We start from the raw sequence: 23,076 nt of genomic DNA, 5'->3' as shown, positions 1-23,076 counted from the left end.
GAAGGCCATGCTTCATTCAAGGAAAGTGGGAAGTACGCCACTTGGATATGCTCCATATATCAATCAAAATGGTCATCGGCGATACTATATACTGAATATACTGCATATGGTGGCATAACCTGATATATTTTGTGAACCCAAACAGGTGTTGCACATTTGTCCAAACCTGCAGAGATCTCCACTAGGATCTTCTATTGTACATAGTAAATGGAAAAATGAAAATGCCATGGTTATAATTGTTATATTAGTGAGATATTGTGATGATAAAATGAATCTAGGATAACGTTTGGTGATGATTCAATCCAAAATATTGGAAAATAAAAACATGGCGATACAACTACAATGACAAATTATACGACTGGACAAACGATGCAGGTATGTTTTGAAATTATTTAGAACTTTGCATAATGATGGCGGTCATAACTGCTACTACTATCATTTATGTTGACGGGCAGGTTTGAAAAGACATGTTAAATAAATCGGCTGCAGAATGTAGTCGATCAGCTTTAATATTACACCAGAAGAACTACAGTGCTTAGAATGCTGTACCAGGAAGTAGTGAATGAGAAGCTCAAATCACATGTTTTGCAGTGACAAATCTTAAGTATGTTTGATGAAATGTAGAATTAATACAGCTTCTCCTCTGACATTAAAATTAACATTTTTGTCGAAGATTAGAAAAAAAGCACGCGCTGAGTGACAAGTGATGCTGGGAATACCACGGCACTTTGGATTGCAAGGTTTATAGTGTACATAGTTTATGTAGTCGCAATCCTGCCCCGCGCACTGCCACTTTCATATATTATTGTCATATTCACATAGTCACAGTCACAGTAGCGATGCCATAGTTCACTTCTGGATGACCCGTTCCCGCAAGACAGCTTTTCTGGAAATGAGAAATATTGTCATGTTTTAATCTTGCGAGATTTCATAACATGCCTGTCTAAGGTGTTTTTTTGTAGTGACAGCATGTAATATATGGTACCCTTATTAAGAATGGTTGTTAATTTCATGCTATATACAATATTGTTTGCACTTAAAATTAAAATGCCAGAGGAGTAGTTTAATAACTTAATTACGCTGGTTGCTGTAAGCACTTCGTGTGATCAGGTCTGTGAGGCGGGCCAACTCAATGCTGTGCTATTAAATTTGGTAAAAAACAAAAAACAAAAACAAAACACAGATTTGGCCCCTAGGCCTGAAGTTGATGTGTATTTCAAGCAAAACATTTCTTCGGGTGGACTTTCAATATCGAATAGTCGAATGACATGCCAAGTAGTGAGGCACAAAATTCCTTTTTATGCATATGCTGCTACAGTATATGAATGCATGCCTACTGCAGACAAAAGGCTCTCTCATGTCAACACAAACAACAACAAAAATCATAAATGACTACACAAAAAAGCCCATCCATGCCAAATCCATGCTTCAACTCTACAACTACAAAATTTAGTTGTAGAGTTGAAATTCACAAAGCAAAAACTGAAGTGCACTCGTGTTGTAACACATTCACCATTGCGGCAATCTGATCTAAAGCACATACTACATATATTATCATACTTGTATTGTCCAAGTTCACACTCAGATCAAAACTGAACCATGATAAATAAACCTGATATCGTTGGTATCGAAATCCCGAGATATTACATTTCACCAAAACAATAATAGTCATTATCATTAATAAAAAAGTCAAACACTTAACTTTCACACCATCTCCCCAAAATGCGTCCTGAACTAATGTAATCTACTGGTTTGTGTAATCTAATGTTTGTGTACTTTGTTACAGCTGGTGTTGGCTAACATTCAGAATTCGGCTATCAAACATTCATTCAGATCAAGCTGAGCAGCCTTAGTTCATACCTGTCAACAATTGCAATTGAAAATGGCAGATGTGAGCTGGAAAGACCTGACCCCCAGTGTTGGTGTTCTACACCAGGGGTCAATGACCTTTTTTCTTCTAAGAATGAATGAATGTTGTATTTTAAAGTATCTTTTACTCTGTTTACTTGCTTTTATTCAACTCCATTCTTCTGTAAAGTGTCTTTGAGTATTTTGAAAAGCTCTATAAAAATGTATAAATAAAATGTATTATTAATATTATGTAAGAGCTACTTTTTTTCCCCAATACAACAATGGCCAAGAGCTACTCATTTATTTTCATAAGCTTATTTCAACACGAACAACTTGTTTTGCCATAACATTAATACAATGCTTGTCTCCACAAGTCACATTTTGTATTAAAACACCAACAACAATCATTTTCGTCTTGTATTTCCGTGTGCATTTATTTTTAGTTATTGCTATTAAAACTACTGTGACAGAGAGAAAACTACTACTACATTTATATGACTGGTAACATAAACTGTTCTACACTCAAACAGTGCAGTCACTGTCATTGAATAAAGGAATAATGTCTGAATTGAACATTTGTAAAAGTGAGCTACACAAAATCAGCTAGTGAGCTATGGGTGGCCCCCGAGCTACCGGTTGGAGATCTTCCGCGCAAATTGCCGCTGCTCATGCAGTCATTGTTACCTGCAGTACCGGATTAATGGTGAACACCAGAAACTATTTACATATGAGGGAGACGAGAAAGACGGGCAAAAATAAAGGAGTTTCTGAGGAAAACGGGAAGGTTGACAGGTATGCCTTAGTTAGTTTAATAGCATCAACCACAATCTGTTCTAATGTGCAAAGCAGAGCAAACCGCATCAAACCACAGCACACCTTTAAGCTTTAGCCAAAGACAATAGCCTAGCCTGGCTGAGCTGAGCCGAGCCGAGCGGAGCGGAGCGGAGCGGAGCGGAGCGGAGCGGAGCTGAGCTGAGCGAGCAGCAGCCTTACTTCCTTCCTCTCAGACGCACCTGATCAGAGTCTTCCAAAACTGCTTGGTCCTGAAACCATAAGGAGAAGGACCCAAAGTTGCTGACTCACCTGCCAGGACCACTACACAAGTTGGGATGACAACCAGTCCAGCACACATCAAGACTATATTGATATTCGTTCATTTATTTTCTACCGCTTATCCTCACGAGGGTCGCAGGGGTTGCTGGAGCCTATCCCAGCTGACACCCTGGACTGGTCGCCAGCCAATCACAGGGCACATATAAACAAACAACCATTCACACTCACATTCATACCTTTGGACAATTTGGAGTCACCAATTAACCTAGCATGTTTTTGGAATGTGGGAGGAAGTACCCGGAGTACCCGGAAAAAAACCCACGCATGCACAGGGAGAACATGCAAACTCCACACAGAGATGACCGAGGGTGGACTATATTGATATATTATTGCTATATAATTATACACTAGTTAAAATTAAGTATTTTCTCAACAGTTAACTCATGGCACTATTTCAAGTGGCGCAGTTATGAACCATGTTCTTATGACTGCTTACAAATGTTTTTTTAAGGATCTGGTGGCATCTAGTGGTCACAGGAAGAGAATGGTTAAGGCAGTGTAACTGAGTTTTTTGTCCTTTGCACCTCTAAATCTATATAATGTACCTCAAAATCTATATACAGTATACTGTGACACGAATGCTCTCAAAGTCAGTGTATTCCAAGGATGTGTGCTCCCACTGAACAATAAATGACAATAAATGCAATCAAGACCAGCACAGTGAGAAGTACTTCGCTCTCAAGGAGCCTGATCAACTAATACAGTGAATCAGACAAAAAGAATGACGCATGCAACCGCACAATACTATTCTAAAAATTATTTTTCTGATGATGAAGAGGAATGATAGACAAGGTATTATGATTATGGTAGAGCCTATTATCATATACCGTATATTGCCAAATATACTGTACAGTATATTATACTGAAATAAATGCTTTTAACAATGTCTATGACAATGAGAAGTACAATTACACAATAAACACAATATAAGTGGAAAAAATACGTAGTTGCTACCAGTCGTTGATTTGATACAACTTGTGAAAGACCAAGATCATCAACAGTTCTTCAATCCAGCACTTTTTATGTGACAGCTTTGCCGCTTGAAAGATGTTTTGATCCAATTTCCACTGGGCATACTTGAGTTGAGAGATTTCTCAGGGAAAAGCAAGAAATCGTTGAACGATCACGCAGGAATGTTGTCTTGAATCATTCATTCATTCATTTTCTACCGCAAACAACCATTCACACTCACAATTTGGAGTCGCCAATTAACCTAGCATGTTTTTGGAATGTGGGAGGAATCCGGAAACCCACACATGCACGGGGAGAACATGCAAACTCCACACAGAGATGGCCGAGGGTGGAATCAAACTCAGGTTTCCTAGCTGTGAGGCCTGTGCGCTAACCACTCATCCGCCATGCAGCCCCGTCTTGAATCATATGGGATGAAATAGTCCTGCAAATTTATTGCATTAGTTGCAACCCTTGATGGTAAAACCAATTATAAAGATTTACTAAAGTTGTTTTTTTTGTAGTATTCATATAATCACAAAGGGTGTGATCTAAGTCACATGGAGGTAAACAAATGATTTTCCTCAATGCAGTATGATGTATGCAGTATGATGTTAGCAAAACAAGTGGAGAGATGCTCTATGTTCTCTAACACGACTAATTCTAATTCCCAGCTGTCTGAAAGATGCCTAAATGTTAAAAAGGTCACCAAACAAGCAGAAGGAAATCCTCACCTCAAATTTAATTCTCAGTTCTTCATTCCCGTCATCCTCCTCTGAGATGGGAACATTGTAATACTCTCCCTCCTCCTGGCACAGCAACTTGTACCTGGCAAACACAACCAGCAATGCATGATGGACGTATGATAGAACATCAATCACATCAGTTTTTATGGCTTCAGGCTTCGAGGTGGGCAGTTCAAACTCCAGAAATTGGTCATTACCAGCCGCACACTGGAGACTTGATGAGCTCCGAGACGCCAAATGAAAGCGCACCCATGAAGTCATTCCTGGTTGTTCGGTCCCAGTCCCACACCTCCACGGACAACCTGCGGTCCTTATCTGTAGGCTTCAGTTTGCTGCAACATGCAGATGATAACAGTATGACCTTCATGAATGTCAAATGTAGCTAAAACAAGCCACCAACAAATAACAACAAAGGCTTTGCTTACAAGGTAAAGGTCTCGTTCCATTTGGGGTTCAGGTTGGAGCGGATGGTTTTGGTCTTCTGCTTGGTCTCATTTTTGGGGTCAGGTATGATCTTGAGTTTGACATATGGATCAGACAGGCCATTGGGGTCCATGGGTATCAGATTCCTGCCTTCACCAACTAAAAGAAATACACAAAAAGGTTATTGTGTTGTTAATTGTATCCCAATGATTTCAATTGATACGTCCTCTGCGAAAGGTCATATGTCATGTCAATGTCATTTGAAAGACAGTGATCAGTTCAGTTTCAGTTCATATCTTATTACTGTAAGCTAAATGATTTGTTGGAAAACCTTTATAGGACATACAGTATCGTAGAAAAGTCTTAGGCAACCATTATATTTTGTTTTATCAGTACTTTTATGACCATGACACATTCTCTGAATCTTCTGACAAATACCTTAAAGTTGGGTTGCACTCAACACTGCTTACTTTGTGCAGTGTTCGATCACTGCCACTTGATAAAAAAAAAACATATGAAAAGATCCTTTCGAATGGAACATGCGCAGGACACAAATCAATATTCCATTCAATGGGGATATCCCAATATACGTATACGCCATACATGATCCAATATTCAGGTTTGAAAAGGAGTAACCCAGTGGTAATATTGTTTTTTGTTTTTTTTTATTGTAATATGAACAGATTCAGGTTTTTCAAAAGGGTTATTGGTGTTTACATGGCCGTGCACAACGGGTTTATTGCTAATATTACGGTTATGATAGGGTTATTTGACTGCATGTAAACATAGCCAGTGGTAAACCTTCCCAATGAGAGAAACAAAAGGTGTTCAAGGTGCAAGTGTGGACACATAAGGTAACAACTGTTATTGGATTTCCAAAGTTCCTGTATTTTGTCAATATTATCCATGCAGCAGAAACTGTGTGCATATTTTGCAAAGAGCAAATCAATAATGACTTCCACTGCAAATCATATTACAGGATGCAATTAGAGCTAATATCAGATCCACTTACTTAAACCATGATATTACTGTTTGATGATTTTAAATTAGAGCACCGCGTGTAATCTACATTCATGTCTCAATAAATATTCATCATTAATTGTGCTGCTCTTTTGCTCAAAAGCAGACACAGAGCCAGGTGAACATCAGTGGAAAACACTGCAGGTGTTCAAGATCAAACACGCAATTCACAGACAGTGTATGTGTGTGTGTCGATGCTGGGCTTTAAAATGGAGCAAATGCAGGAAATGGGTGAATACTTTTATTCTCCAGAATGAGCTGGGTAGTAAACAAGGATTCAAAGGCGACAAACGAGATCCAATAGCCCGGCTTAAAGTACAGAACACACAAATACTGTAGATATAGTACTCACACATACAGTAACGTTCTGTTTTTATTGATGTACCTCACATTCAAACTGAACTATTCCAGTTAATGAGGATACTAGCTGACCTTTCACCTGATTACATTGACACTAGACCAGGGGTCGGCAACCTTTAGCATTAAAAGAGCCTACGTCCTTTAACATAAAAAAGCCCATCACAGTTGCCATATCTGCATATCAGTGCGCCTGCTCAATATCCTTTCCATCACTTGAGTCATCACAGGCAATTCAATATGACCACAGGGGTAGCACACTTTTTCTTTTTTCGTGTCTCACTAACTTCCTCCGTTCCCTTGCTCATCCAATCAGCAATCAAAATCCAGTGTAGATGAATTCACAAACTGGCCGTGAGTCAGATATTTCACACTTATTTCAAAAAGGCACATTTCCTCTTCTTCAGTGTTAAAAAAAAAAAGAAAAAATCACAGAGCTCGGCGTGGGAGCCATATCAAAAAGTCCAATAGATGCAAATACAAATAATAATAATACCAATAAGAGTGGGCATAATAACTAATACATTGATTGTCAAAAAGGTATCAATGGTGTGGAATTGAAGAATTGCATGTTCAGAAAACGGAGGCAAAATGGAGTGCACTACTTGGTTGAAACCAGCAGAATATAAATGGGAGTGTGAGCTGTACTTCTAGTTTAAACCATTAGAGGGCGATAGAGTCCACTTATTCAGTTAGGTCGATACAATGCTTTTCCCCCTTTTAGAACTTTAAAAGAGTTGGGAGTCTCCAACATTTTTCCTTCTGAGAGCTACATTTAGAAAATGAATTGACACCGAGCATGTAATCATTTAATTTCACAGCTTATTTCAACCCAAACAAACTAAACATACTTGTGTTACCAAAACAAAATGTGGGTATCCACAACTGTGATGACATTTTGTATGAAAACGTTCATCACCATAAGGCTACACTGACAATAAGAAAAAACAGGTAAGTCTTTTGTGTCACATGGTTCATTGAGGAAAAACAATGGCAAAAAGATAACTTTCAATGTGTTTATTGCGCTCTCCAGGAAGTGCAGGCAGTGGAAAGGATGTACAAAAAAGGGGATAAAAGTACTAAAATATTGCCAACAACATGTGCAAAAGAATATCTACAAATACTACTTTCGTGTAGTTTTCCTAAATTTTATTGCCACACGGAACAACCTGCTTTGCTGCCAAGCTACTCCCACCCTGAATGGTTGGCACAAGCCTTCTTATATTATCCCATGCCCTCCCACCCTGCAAGGGGAAAAGAGAAAAAAAACACAATTAATCAACAAAGTAAAATAACACAAAACAAATTATTATAACACTACAGCCACAATTTGCAAAATTTAAAGAACATTGGCACGACACCAACAAACGTATATTTTGCTGTTAAATAAATATAAAACAGAATAAAAAAAAAATAAAAAAATGGAAAAAACAGCATAAAAAAGTTAATGTACTGAATATGTATTTTTCCATGTCCTTTACAACTTTTACAATTAAAATTAGGGTGTGACTGTAAATGATGGCTTTCGGAATTGGAGTTATGTAAGGCTCTAGTTGGGTCAGTTTAGGTGGTTATGGTGGCCCAAGGACCCAAGTCACCCCCATTCCATGTCGGTGACAATGATTACACAGCAAAAGGCAGTGGCAAAGGGCAGTGTGACAGATGTCATACAATGGAGACTCCCCACCAGGAATTTAGAAGTGAATGTTTGCGGATTGCCATGGCTTAGATAACCGACACAAACACAAGGGCTTGTCTTCAGCTGACACAAGCTGACCTATCCTCAAATAATGAGGTCATCCATGTTTGCGCTCCATCTCCTTTGGCAAACATGGCGACTAAAGCTTAAAGTTTCACCCTCCACCTTCACTTCAAAGGGAAGTCCATGTAGTACAGGTGAGTTCTTAGACGTGCTTGGTTAATCAACTAAAAATATTCATTCTAACGTCTCAAGGAACATTGCAAATAAACACCTATAAGGGATGTAAAATTCAGAATTCAACCCAAAGTACGCCTCGAAATTAAACTTCACATGAGAGGTCATAATCTTAATCTTAAATTAAAAGCAGTTAAGGTCCGGTGTCACCATCCCTTGTTGTCAAAGTTCTTGTTTTTACATTTTGCAGAGGCTAGCTTCTCTTTCCACAAAAGTAACTTGAAAAAAGGTGAGAATGTGTGAGGCCCATCTGTCTTATTTCTACTCAAGTATGACAATTGACAATGTCATGTAAAACACTGCAGGTACATTAAATAATAAGTTTATAATGACAACAGCTTGACCCTGGAACTGATATTTTTAGTTTCATTATCAGTGTGTGAGACATAATTTAAGATATATGTCTTGATGTATTTTTTTTTTAATTAAAATGAACTTTTCCTAGCTACATACACACTAGCTCCTAGTCAGGAGTGAGTGGACTCCTGGCAATGCTACAACTCTACTCAAGTATTTTCAGCTGCATCTCGACACTGATTTACAGTAAAAACAAGTTAATTTCCTCTTGGCAAAAATCCGTTGGCATCTGTGTGCGGTGAATACGCTACGCTATGAAGTAGAGGAAATTGCATCAAGAAAAGGCTGAATTGAAGAGGGCCCTTAATCATCACATGCATGCTACTTGTCCACCGGCAGGCTGGATGCAGAGTCTCGAACCAAGACCAACTCTACCTTTAGGCAAGCAGAGATATGTTCTCTTATACTAGACCTTATCAGATTGCGCAGGTCTACCTAATATTGTGACCAGTGACGGTCATGGAAAAACAACAGCTACAGTACTTCACTATAATTATAACAGATACAAATACATTTGACCCTTTGCAGTTAAATAAACATTTGTACACTACTTGCCAAGTTAACTAAATTGCAATGTGCTAATCTGAAACTGGAAGCTGACTCGGGCATGTACACCATTTAGCAATGAAAGCAGACACCTGACACTGATCTGCCTACCGCCGGCATCCTAAAATAGCCAGAAAAGGTAAACAATATTTCCACTATGTAGAAAAAAAATCTCAATATTCAACAATAATCACATATGGTACTTTAGACTCAGGTCAGTTTACTTTCTTTTAAGTATGTATCACCCTCTGCAGCGATACATTTTAAACTGTTCAACACACACAATAAGAAGGATTCAGCTTTTACAATAAAGGACCAGCGAAACTGTAGAAAAAAAAAACCCAAAAGTCAAAATGGGATGTCTCTGATCCACCTACATCAACAATAGATCCAAACTGAGCACTAAATCTGACCTGTGCACACCTACGCTGCACCATTATATGTAACATGGTGAAATACGGACCGTACGCAGACGATATGGTTAAGAATTAAGAGGCACGCACACTAGACTATGGGTCAAAAGAATGTATGAATGATATATATGAGAGGAAACAAAAGTGAAATGAAGCAGTAGTTCCTTTGATATTAAAGAAATCTGAAAAATTCCAATAGATAATTTAATGCGGCTACTTTGACCTTTAACCAACATCGGCCTTCATGTGCAGGACATACTGTCAAACCTTACCTTACTCAGTCACTTAAATATACATGACTGTGCAATTGTCTTAGGACACCGCCAGTTTTATTGCATTAATTAATAATTCACTTTTTTACAGAAAATATTTTGACACATGAAATAGAGGATAAACACAATTAGCATGATTATACTAAAAACACAAATCCGATTTCTGTCCATGTTTGTGGAGGATTGGCACATTGGCCAAAGAAAATGCATTAGTGTTTGGTGAGGATCTGGATAACAGGGCTAAACTAAAGCAGGAATTTATTATTACATTTTGATGCACTCTGAAATCAAACAAATGTTCCCCCCTACCAGAATCATAATGGCACCCCTGCCATTGTTTGTCATCCTCCTTGAGCCAGGAACAGAAGAAACACAACAGAAACAAAAATTACAACTATTTACACATCGCACTGTTGCATCGCACCTTAAGGAGGTTCTATGTAGGGTTTCAAAATGCAATAATACAATAACCTTTTGAAATAGAAATTTATTGCAAACAGGCAGTAAAGTGAAATGGCCTGTTCAGTTCAGCTTAAGCTTAAGACTACCGCTGAAAACAACCTAAAATATAAATAATATTTGCATGCATTTCATGCACAACATGCATTCAAAAGAGTAAAACATCCTGATGATCTCAAAATCGCTTGACGTTACAAATGTCTTACTCTTTTGAACGCATATTGTTCTGAGAAGCCAAACTCTTTACTTAAGTGGCCCCACCAACTAACCGGAATTAGGTTCCTCATCACCGAAATCCGTGATGACTTACGGGACAAAGTGGGGGTAAGTCACCGTTAATGCACTACACCTCTGATGGGGATGTTAATACATTTTCATTTTTTTAAAAGAGTAACTTAAATAGAAAGTGTAAGGGTATGAAAACAACGGCGGTTATGAATCAATTAGTCAATTCACTGAAGATTTTCCAGCAGTAAGATGCTTTGACAAAATGTGACTGCGGGTTTTTAAGTACAATACTGAATATTGTACGCCGGTTGTGTAAAAGGGTTTAACGTCCGGGTGGTCAATAACCGGCCTGCATTTGGCCCTCCAGACATCATGATGGAAATGATGTAAACCAGCCTAACGAGTGAAACAAATACACTATCAACTCAAATAATAAATACAAAAAATAGAAATTTGGACTTTTACAGCAACAGGACAACAAAACATAAATGTAGTGGGGAAAAATGTGTTTATATATTCTACTTCGTGACATTCTAGTTATACATATATGTGGTCATGGACTACTAAGACTTTTGCAAAGTACTGCAGCTATGAAACACTAAAATAGTCCATGAAATGTTGATATAGTTCAATTTTTGGCCAAGAGAGTGTTACATGACTCTTTATGGACGCATTCGTATACAAGCAGAGGGCGGTTCCCAATGGAGGTGCTCTGCGTGACTGGTAGTTTTTGTTCTCCGCAAAACCTACAGGTGGTAACTGGCACAAATATATTGCATTGCAAGCCAGTGAATAACAAGCACAATATAGCTCTCTACGAAGTGAATCCTTGCATACATACAGCAAGGGAACAAAAGAGTTGCTGAAACCAAGACGAGGGTGGCGTTCTCAGCACCAACCAATACAACGGCGCTGTGTGCTCACACGATGGCGAGGCGGAGGACAAGGCTACAGGGTCATGACTGTCTTTCCCCACACAAAAACCCTTGTCTCTTCTTCTGCTTCTGCCTACCAGCTCCGTTTCACCACAAAAACACAAATTCATCATGTCTCAGCATTGATAAAGAGACAAATGACTTCATTTTGCAAGAGTCTATGCCAGAAGGCTGTTTATCTGTCTCTAATGTGTATTTGAGAGAGCACAACTTCCCTTGGCAGTCATAATGCTTCCTGCACATCATCTTGCCTCTGACCACTAGCTGGCACATGATGGATAGAATCAGCACTTAACCAAACTTTAATCTAGAACAGGGGTCTCAAACGCGCGGCCTGCGGGCCACACACTAGTTTGAGGCCCCCGCTTTGATATGAAAGTTTAATGTTAGTGCGGCCCGCGCAATTTTGATATGGATGCTGTATGGTATCATGTACCCAGAAAAAATTATTACGTTTGATTAATGTTCATGTTAAAGGTTAAATAACTGTTAATAGTTATCCTCCCTATCCGTGTGGAAGTGGTATGTTTTTGGCTTTTTAAGCTTAAAGGAAATAACTTGGAGGCTACTGTTTAGGTCATTTAGGTCGGAAAATCGGAACCAAAGCAAAGTTTATTCATTTTTCTGTTTTTAATAAATGCGTTTTTTTTTTAAAAACTGATGCGGCCCCCAGGTAAATTGAGTTTGAGACCCCTGGTCTAGAATAATGTGTGGATGAAGATTACTAATTTCAAAGGGAGATTTAAAAAAAAAAAAAAACAAGAGAGAAATATGCTCGTGCAGGGAAAAACAACAAAAACTATGCATTATTTAACAAGTTGAAATCATTGTGCAAACATTATCAGCTATGTTAGCTTCAGACACTGCAATGTTTTGTTGCACACTGCAGAATAACATTCAAGGATTCTATGTTCTATAACATATAAACCAACCACACAACTGCAGTACTGTTTATTATTATTATTTATTTCAACATATAAATCCTAGATAGAGTACCAGGATACTGGAGCATTGCCTCTAGTGAAGCATGCTGCTGGGAGCGTCAATGTTGGAGTTGCAACATAGGTAACATACTTGTTCTAAAACTTGTTCGGGCTTCATATTTCTGATGCTTGAGAGGCCTAAGCAGGGTCCTATTTATTTTGAGAAAGAAAAGGTACATGTGAAAATGATGTAATGATTCTTCCTCCCTACCATCCAGCATGCTATTTTAGCTGTGTAACTCAAATCTGTTTGGAAGGCTGCCTGCTTGGCGTCAACAGCAGTTAATGTAATCTGAAATACAATCTGGCCTGAGTGGGCTGTGTGGTTTAGTACAGCAGTTCTGTACACATTGCACACATGTACAGCACAAAAAAAAAATACATAGAGATGACAATAAGTGTGCTCACAGTCTATGCACACATACCTGTAAATACTGTAACATATACTGTAGTACATATGGGGTTATCACAGGCTGTATAATTGAAATGATCTTTTCTTTATGCATTGCTTATCCTTCGCTGAATTAACTCGATTTAGCCAATTGTCTTTTACATGTCACCACTGAAACAGCTTTGACTTGCCCACACAGTTGCTGCACCGCGTCACAGCCAACCTTCACCCTGTTCCTGCTGGAGATCATTTAATTAATGAACGAGTCACTCAAATTCTGTGTCTTACGAAATGCTCAAATGATTACATGAGCTTGCTGTCAGATCGTCGCCATTATTATTGTTCTTGTAGATGCGCTAATGCTCTGTCATCAAAGAGCGAGGATTTACAACATGCCTCCAAGTACGAGGCAAAAAGGCATCCCAGACGAACACAGACGCCTGTGCTGTTTACAGAGCAACCTCATTATCCAATTCAGGCTGATATGCATTGTGTATACAAGCTTGCAGTCAGTTAGCCTTTGACTGTTATCGGCATTGTATATTAACATCCACTTACATCGAATAGTATTGCCTTTTCAGGGCTTTAATTACATTATTAAGTGGTGCAAATGGAACCTGATTGCCAGCAACAATGTATTGGAATTTAAGTGAAACCTCAGTCCTGCTTTTGTAGGATTCAGACAAAATTCTATATTATACACTGTTTTGGTAAAACAATACCGATAGAGTTGGGACACTAGAAACAGACTCCAGCCAGGGAATCCTTTCATTGTCTTTATTATGTGTGTGTGCATGGTTTATTTCTTCATAGGACACACGCAGAACAATGAACTATTGGTCTGTATCTGTCTCCTCCCCTACTCTTAATTCAAGTGTGTATTTGTGAGAGTTAGACAATTCGTTGCTTTGTTTTTAAATTAAATATGGCTGCAAGTGGCATAACTTTGATAAAGAAGGTGAGAAACCCTATTGATTTCAAAACAGAAGTCATAGTAAAGTCGGCGTCTGTTGCAATAGAATTGTAATGTAATTTGTAAAGGTCCCTTTAACCATTCCTAGAATAATTTCGATATTTTTTTTCTCCTCGTCACACGCACATGTGAAGTCAAAACGAAACAGCACCGAAAGAGGAATAACAACAGATAGAAAATGTGGAAGAATTTCAGGCGAAACTGCAAGTTTACAAATTTCCCCGCTGAGGGACGAATAAAGGCATATCTTGATCTTAATCTTAAGTTGAACACTTGTATTCGTTGTGATTCAGCACTTACAACACACGCCACAAAAGCACATCTTCAATGTTGCATCATCTCCAAAGACACCCAGAATGGAGAGGAAGACTCATGACAAGCTAAATTTAACACAACACAAATCAATAAGATTACACTCGTTTTGTTCCAGACTCAATGTGAAGAAATGGATATTTTCATAGTTAAAAAACCTGTTTACGACTTTCTGAATATGTTTTTTAAATATTATTACAGCACTGTAGACATTAAATAACACTCCAATAGTTGCCTTGATACTCATATTAGTCATTGTTTACAACAGAACGCAACTCTTATGCTGCAGGGACGGCCGCTAGCAAGCGAGCAAGCTAGCAAACTAACCAGTTATCCCTGAATTTGTTTCTTCTGAATTCAAGAAGCTAAAAACTTACCACTTCGACGTGTTTTTACTCTATCATATCAGACATACCACGATTGACTTGAAATTATGCAGTGTTAAGGTAATGTAACGTAAGGTAATACCTCAATTTTTTGTGTCATTACTGCTGCGTGAACAGTGACCAGAATAATGCATATCACTTGTACTGTATTTCAATATGTTTTGACTAATAATAAACCATAGTGTACCACTAAACAGTGATCATGAATGAATTAATTTTTTTTTAAATAACATGATAAAGTTAGGGAATGATAAACGAACCACTGTAATGCGAAGGCTGACTGTAACATTAAATTACATTACTAACATTAGTGATATGGAGGGCTAGCAATCACTGTTAAATGTCTGGCTAGTTTATTATTCCAGACTTCATACAGGGTTTATTTCATCTAGAAAAAGACAGCACTCTAATTACTCAATTAATGGAAGGACATTTCAGTGGAATACTCAGGAGATATCTAAATATTCAACAGCTGCAGCCCTTATGCTGCGGTGTCAGAAATATCTGTTTAGAGTTGTTTTACAATGGGTTTTTTTTCCTCATTGTAACACATTTCGTTAGTGTTAAGCATCTGCATTCACTGATTTGGCTTCATGTGGCAAGGAACTGAGAGCATCACTGCATGCCTTCGAATGATGAAATAAAAAACATGCATCGTATGTATCGTTTGCATTTATCATGACCCTTGCATGCAAACGTTTGGCAAGAAAAAAATGGCCTGCAATAGAACTGAAATGAAATACCTCATTGTTATTTCAAAGAGCATTTGCCTCACGGTAACTACTATTTATTTAATGAAATGTTTAAACATAGCAAGCATAATCGGGGATATTCTTTTGGCTCCGCAGCTCAAAATTAACAAATTGCAGCAAGAGGATTTTAACAGATTAGGACGGCCTTGGAAATGTTACCTCAGAATTCATTACATTAAGCACATGTTCTGCTTTGATTGCCAGCTGACCGCAAATTCCCACTCAATGGGAATTCTATTGAATGATGCGGCTTGGGCAGCAACCTGACAATGTTGTATTAGTATGACAGTATTTAATTAAACATCTCTTTTGAAATTATTAGTGTCAAAAGAGTGCCGCGTCATTTGGCTAGTTTTTATTATCATAACAATATATAATAATATTAGGGGCATCACAAAGTCTCATCTCACAAGATATCATGCAATTAAAACCTGACAAGGCTGCACGGTGGTCGAGTGGTTAGCGCGCAGACCTCACAGCTGGGCGACCCAAGTTAAATTCCACCACCGGCCATCTCTGTGTGGAGTTTGCGTGTTCTCCCAGTGCATGCATGCATTTTCTCCGGGTACTCCGGTTTCCTCCCACATTCCAAAAACATGCTAGGTTAATTGGTGACTCCAAATTGTCCATAGGTATGAATGTGAGTGTGAATGGTTGTTTGTCTATATGTGCCCTGTGATTGGCTGCTGGACAGTCCAGAGTGTACCCCGGCTCTCGCCCAAGGACAGCTTGGATAGGCTCAAGCATACCCGCGGCCTTCATGAGGATAAGCGGCATAGTAAATAGATTAGTGAATGTCTGATAAGACAACAATTGAATTTTATTTTTTTTTATTGCATACTGTAAATGAAAACACTGTATTTCGTGACAAAATATAACACAACAATATCATATTATATTATAATCTGGACTCAACTTGTTAATTTACAGTATATTTTCTTAATTGTACCCAACACGAAGATAATACAAACAAAGATGCAAGACTGAAAGAGTCACATTTGACATGCTTGGTTCGTGCACATGTTAATGAGACTATCAACAATAGTGCTGCTTAATTTTATTTTGGTTCAGCCAATCGTTTTCAGTCTAATTAAAAGTAAGTCATTACAGCCTTTCTTGTGTCAGGAAGTAAGGACAAGCCGTCTATTCAAAGCACTAATTAGGACGAGAAATAGCAGTTCCCTCAAAAATAATATGGACATGCTGAGACACGCAACTGCAAAGCCTAAATGAAAGAGAGGGAAAATTAATGTGTGCTACAGTATGTTTGCCCGCCGTGATGTCTTTATTTGTGAGTTACTGAATTAATTCTGATATGATGTCTAAAAGCGGAGCGGAGGCTACTACTTCAGGACAAATAAATGTTTCTGCTGACTAGAAAGGGATTTGATAATACAGTGGAACCTCAGTTTTTGTCATCATTTTGTTCCAAAAGGATCAAACAAAACATGTGAAATCCCAGGCAATTTTTCCCATTCAAAATAATGTAATTCCAATCAATCCATTTCAGACACACAATGAAATTAACCAAAAGTTAGGGTGGTCAAAAATACATATAACTAAAAATAATGTTTTTTTTGTGGGTCATATTTATTAAAAATGAAAAAAAAAACTTATAGTGTTATAATAAATTATGAATGGATTGAACTTATTGTTAATGCAATCTACTTCCTGTAGAGATTGAATTCAATTCTTTACCTTTTTACCAAATCCTGGCACTTTAACTTTCTTTGGCCCCATGTTGGGTTATTTTCCAGGCACACAATGAAAAAAATGCAGTGAGTCAGAAATGCTTTGGGTGCCTTTCTTTCAATATAGTGCAGGGCAAACGGGCTCGTTTGTTAAAGCACGAAAGCTGAGACAGCGTACAAAAAACAAGAGCAAAATTTGAGTGACATTTTTTGGACAACAAAAAAAAAAGTAAAGCAATGGGGAATACAACAACCCAAGTTAGAGTGTATTAAATATCTGTTCAATACTTAAAAATCTGCCATCACACCAGTGTGATTAAATGGAATGAAAAAAAAACAAATCTGAGAAAAAAAAACAAAAAAAACAAATCCATACTTGCAAGAAAGAAGTGAGTGATAAAGAGTAGCATTCCGTCCTTCTCAGATTGATCCGAGTTATATCAGAATATCCCCCTTCAGCTTAGGGTGGGTGATAATAATGTGAAAACATAGCAACAGGATAAAACCCACACAGTGGACTATCCACTTTGGGATATCCTTTCCAAGTGTGTTGTAACTATGTTTCTTATTGCAGACTCTGAAGACAGCAAAGGTGTATTGATTTGTGCTTTAAAAGGGAATTGCCTCCATGCCATATTGATAGTCCCACAGCCAAGGGATTGACTGCATAATAAGGTGGGCAGAATAAATGGCCAGAGAGGTTTAATTCAGGTTAATGGCATCAGAGGATTAAAAGTGACTTTGCCTATGAAATTAGATGGCCTTTGTGTTCAATCTGATCCGAGGTCACAGAGGGAACAGGCCAATAGCTCGTATCTGCTCAGCCGAATGTACAAACAGCGTTTGATCCCCATTTTAGCAAATGACATAACATTGGACTCCAAGACCTACCTGTGACCTGCATCTTCTCCCCACTGACCTCACACTTGAGGTACAAGCGACCCCTCCTTTCGGTGTGATCGGTCCCACATAGGCTGGGCACGTTCATGACACACTGGTTGTGGACGTTCATATCGCAAGCTGCGTTGGAAGAAACAAGAGAATTGTACATTAGGCATCATTACAAGTCTTGTTTTACCATTGCCGTGATAATTCTGGTCTGATGGAAATATCCGTTTAAGTCATAGCGACGGCTAGATCCTCACCAAAATGTTATGTGTAGTCTTCTATATTTTTTGCATAACAGAGCTAGGCCACTGAAGACTTTTACACAATACTGCACAGTTTACATAGTGCTGTCAAGGCAATTCCGTGCAATGAGCAATGATGTAGAATCAATACGGTACATACATGTTCGACAACATCCGTTTTGATCTTATAAAAGCAATTTGTGCAACATCTAGTGCCTTAATGTTTGTGGGTAGTAAGCCGCTTTAAGAATGCCTTCTGGCGTTACTGCGTCTATATCAGGACATATTTTTAATTTGTGTATTGCAGAGCAAATATCAAAAGGATTGCATGTGTTTTAACAAGGTTAAACGATTCAGCTGGCATAAATTCATGGCATGTGAACTGAGAGCAAGTCCCTTTTGTCGTCATGATAGCTCATGCAAGGAATTGGACGATGTTTCCTTTCCTTGCAGAAATGATCTCTATTCACCTTCAATTGTAAGGCTGGTGTGTAAAGAGTAATGGATGTGGAATGTCCATAGATGTTTTTCTTTTTTTTTTTCTGCTTTTATGAGGATTTATTATGTAGGACAGTCATGTCATAATGGTTGTAAACAGTCCTTATGTTACAGAACATGCATGTAATCCGACCAATTTACATCCATGCATTAATATCCTTGTTTACTGTGAAATGTACATTATAGACAACTCAGGCTCATGTAAACACTTGTTCATATAAGGTGCAACCAAACAATTATCAAAATATTTACACATATGTGTTGTATTTTGACATTTTTAAAGGTGGTTGTTGCCTTCTTCCATATCATATGATATAGCAAATCTGCTTATTGCTCTCGCCTTTCCAGTATTGACTGTGTTGCTGTTGTCCCGCTCTGTATTTTATTTTATTTTGTATGTTTTATTGTGATTTTATTGCATGTAAGGTGACATTTGGTGTTTTGAAAGGCACCAACAAGAAATGTATTATTATTATTATTAAAATTACAACCATTCACACTCACATTCATACCTATTGACAATTTGGAGTCGCCAATTAACCTAGCATGTTTTTGGAATGTGGGAGGAAACCGGAATACCTGGAGAAAACCCACGCATGCATTGGGAGAACATGCAAACTCCACACAGAGATGGCTGAGGGTGGGATTGAACTTGGGTCTCCTCCCTGTGAGGTCTGCGTGCTAACCACTCGTCCACCGTGCATGCATTATTATTACTATTTTAGAAGTACATTTGCAGTCAGAAATAACTGGGTTTACATGTGTGAGGAAATCCAAAGCCATCCACAAAAGGATTGCAATTTACGTTTCTCGAACTCTTGGATAATAGACTAATCATCGTTGCAGCTCCACAATGCTCCAACATGAAATACTCACAGTCACATTTCATGCCCTGGTGCATGAGGCCGTACAGCAGAGACCCACAGTGGTCACAGAAGGTGGGGCTCCCATAGGTGTGGATCTTAAATTTATGCTTAGTTCTCGGATCCTAAAAGAAAAAAAAACCCACATAAATTAAACATGATATATAATATCATAAGCACCAGCACAAGCATTACAATTTGTTGAGGATTTTGCAGAATTGTTTGCAGGGGATGACATCGCATTAGAAAAGTTAGCCAAGGTACAGTCCTGGGAAAAATTGTCCAGTCATGAATTGCATCAAGGAAGTGTTTTGTTAAATATTCAGACAATAACGAAAGTGACACTGGTTAAAAATATATGAAATATAGTGATTGATTGTGATCCACAAAGGTCCTCAGTTGGATTTCCATCCGGGTAACATGCACAATGGTCCAAAAGAGTGAGGTTATTCCTTTATCAGGCGGTCGTTCTGTTGAAAAACGCAGTCATGACCACACAGATGACACCTTTCAGTCATGAGAGACGCCCCCTGCAACTGTCAAGGTTCCATTTTCCTGTCATCAGAGAATAAAACCTTCTTCCACCTGTCAATGTCCAATGTTTGATGTTCTTGTGCAAATTCCAGACGGGTATTTTTGTGGCGTTGAAGGAGACAAGGCCTTTGAAGACATTGTTGATGTTGTCTGATGGTTATTGGACCACACTCGCCACCAGTAACAACCTTCATTTGGGCCGACGTTCGTCCCGTGTCTTGACAGACAGCCAATTGGATCCTCTGGCTTTGGGCTGACAACACATTTTGGATCTACCACATAGAACTTCCTTAATAATTCCTCCAATAATGCTTTATGTAATTTGTTGCTGTTATTTAAAACTGGTCTTGAAATTTTGTTTTGACTCCCATTTGGTTTCAGTGCTCATTTTACTGACGTCTAGGTTTTCACAAGCTATCTGCTGTATTTACTTAGAATTCAGGTTGTACCAGAAATATTCAATTTAAACACCAGATTAAAAACAATGACGTATTTTCATTATGTATATTGTGTATTTACATGTTATGCAACACCATAGAACAACATGAAGAAATATATTTTTGTAATTCTATCTATGTATTTTGTGTAATGCTTAATATTTCTGTTTTATTTCTGAACCGTGAGATTTGACTGGAAGGCTTGTTTCCGTTCCCATCCACTGGGCAAGCATCCATTGCAATTTTGGATGCTGGGAATATTTAGCATGCAGAGCAATATTTATTTACAGACAGCAGGGGCAAGATGAAGCAGAATTACTGGGACAAATTTATTGAGGACTGTTTATTTTTCATTAAGTTGACAAAAATTGATTCAGGGGTAGTTAAATAAATCATTGTTGACGAGATAGTAAGAAATGTCATAGGACGTAGAATGCTCGGTCTAAAGGATGACTTTGCAGCAAGGTGAATAGTTAAAAAAAATCCAAAGATGCCTCATCCCGTTGCACAGTGTATGCGTGTATTTCTAAAACCTGTAACAAAGTGTAAAATGAATTTCCCCTTGAGGGATACAGTACTAAGTAAAACATTTCTGAGGAATAATAAATGATTGTTCTTATGAGGCTAACTGAAACAGGATGAAGGCAACAGCAGCTGTGCTGTTTAATATTTCAAAGATATAATATGATCATAAGACCACTGGAGAGTGTCTTATCTTATACAGCACAGTGTGCTGTCTTTTGTGTTTTCTATTCATACACTTTGAGCAGCTGTAACCTGTGTGGGGGAGAGAGTGAGAGAAGCAAGCGTTCTATAACACCGCTCTTATATTTCATGGTAGTTATTTACTGTTTGTCGCTTTTTTGCTTTGTTTTTGCTTGATTGCAAAACATGTCAAGGAGACAACTTGGACAATAAACAAGGAGGGACTTTCACATAAACTTCATATTTAATGTTTTATGGTTCAGCTTGTAAATTCCACATACTTTATTCCTGTACATTCTGGGTCTTTGACAGTAAATTTAATTTTTTAGGGCAGTCGGTCTATTGGAGAGAATTTGAGACTATATTGTTTATAATAACCACTTGCATTCATCAAAAATGTGATTCTATCCCTCTTATCATCCTAACATTACAAGCTATTGTAAATAGCTGAAGTGTGAAATAAAACTCCAGAAAATGTACTGGAGTTGAGTTGTTAAAGCGTCGTCTATGATCTTCTCAGCTTTTTCAAGTACTAGCTGGCCTAAGTCCAAATGAACTTGACACTGTCATTAGAACAGTTTTAGCAAGCAGTATTGCAAAGCAACCTCCACATCTTTAAAGTGCTTCTGAAAAAAGGATCCAAGCACATTATATTAACAGATTATATAACACTTTTACAGCACAAACTAAACTAATAATTCCAGGTGCACTGTGGAAAGTATTATAGGCATTCAATTATATATACAGTATTGGTAAATTGCAATATACCTGCATATTTTTTTATTGTACTTTTCTTGAAAGTAATGTTAAAATCCTGTCTTGTTCTGGTGTTCATGTTTTCGTGGTTTTTATGTAAAAATCAGTATTATTTGCTTTATAGGTACACACAACTAACCAATGGTCCAAGCATAAAAAACAAAGGAATATTATTCCCCATTCAGGATTTTACAAAGTCCCCTTAGACCAGTGCTTCTCAATTATTTTCTGTCACGCCCTCACAAGGGACTGAAATGTTTTCGCCCCCTGTACCTCCGACTTCCGATTTGAAATACTCAAGAAACAATTTATTCATTTATTTTTTATTCATATATTTTTCAAAACAACAATCAGAGGATTTTGATGGCTAGGTTTGGATATTCTATGATTATATTACAAGATATGCTTAATATTGGCTTATATCCCAATATTTTCCAGCTCCTCATTTCCGATACAGACATAAGCAACTTCCCTCTAATGTTAGGTCTAAATTGGGCGATATGGACCTTGGCATATACATTGATATGAACCGATCAAATTTTCATGCCAATATCAGGCGATTTTATCGGACAATCCCTAATAAATACAGATAGAGGTATAGGGTCCAGATTATTTCTTAATAATATAAAGATAAAGATAATAATATAAATATGTAATATAATATAATATATATAATATATTATATAATATAATAATATTAAGTGCTTAATATTGTGACAAGATTCCACATAGCCCAATTGACTCACACTTTAGAACTGGCAAAATATAATAAATGAATCCAAAAATTACAGTTGGGACCATTAAGTCTGGTTATTTTTAATCAGAAATGCATTATTAATCATTCTAGTGAATAATTTTCATGGTGGCAATCGCTAAAATGGATTAAGATTAGGGCAGGTGTGCAATGTCTGAATGATTTGTGAGGTCTTATTTAAAGATTCACTCGTGGGAAGGTGTAATGTGCACAAAATGAATCCTGTAAATGAACATAAGTGACTACACGTCACTGCGCACACAGGATTGTCCATTAACACGTCCTCTCTGCCTGCTACCACATG

General features: G+C 37.8%; 1 protein-coding gene across 1 annotated transcript in view; it reads right to left on the bottom strand.

Annotated features, from left to right (window-relative positions):
- The window catches only part of prkcaa (protein kinase C, alpha, a), a 100,873-nt gene that overhangs the window by 24,571 nt on the left and 53,226 nt on the right, over nucleotides 1–23,076 (bottom strand). The window contains exons 4-8 of the mRNA XM_058072618.1: nucleotides 19,600–19,711; nucleotides 17,987–18,115; nucleotides 5,087–5,243; nucleotides 4,859–4,993; nucleotides 4,650–4,743 (exon numbers count right to left, since the gene is read on the bottom strand). Of these exons, the coding sequence (XP_057928601.1) occupies nucleotides 4,650–4,743; nucleotides 4,859–4,993; nucleotides 5,087–5,243; nucleotides 17,987–18,115; nucleotides 19,600–19,711 (627 nt within the window). The remainder of the gene's footprint in view (nucleotides 1–4,649; nucleotides 4,744–4,858; nucleotides 4,994–5,086; nucleotides 5,244–17,986; nucleotides 18,116–19,599; nucleotides 19,712–23,076) is intronic.

This window comes from Doryrhamphus excisus, chromosome 1 (assembly GCF_030265055.1).
Source record: "Doryrhamphus excisus isolate RoL2022-K1 chromosome 1, RoL_Dexc_1.0, whole genome shotgun sequence".
Lineage (NCBI taxonomy): Eukaryota > Metazoa > Chordata > Actinopteri > Syngnathiformes > Syngnathidae > Doryrhamphus > Doryrhamphus excisus.
The sequence above is the reverse complement of the archived record's forward strand: the minus strand, read 5'-3'. Positions and strand labels throughout refer to the sequence as shown.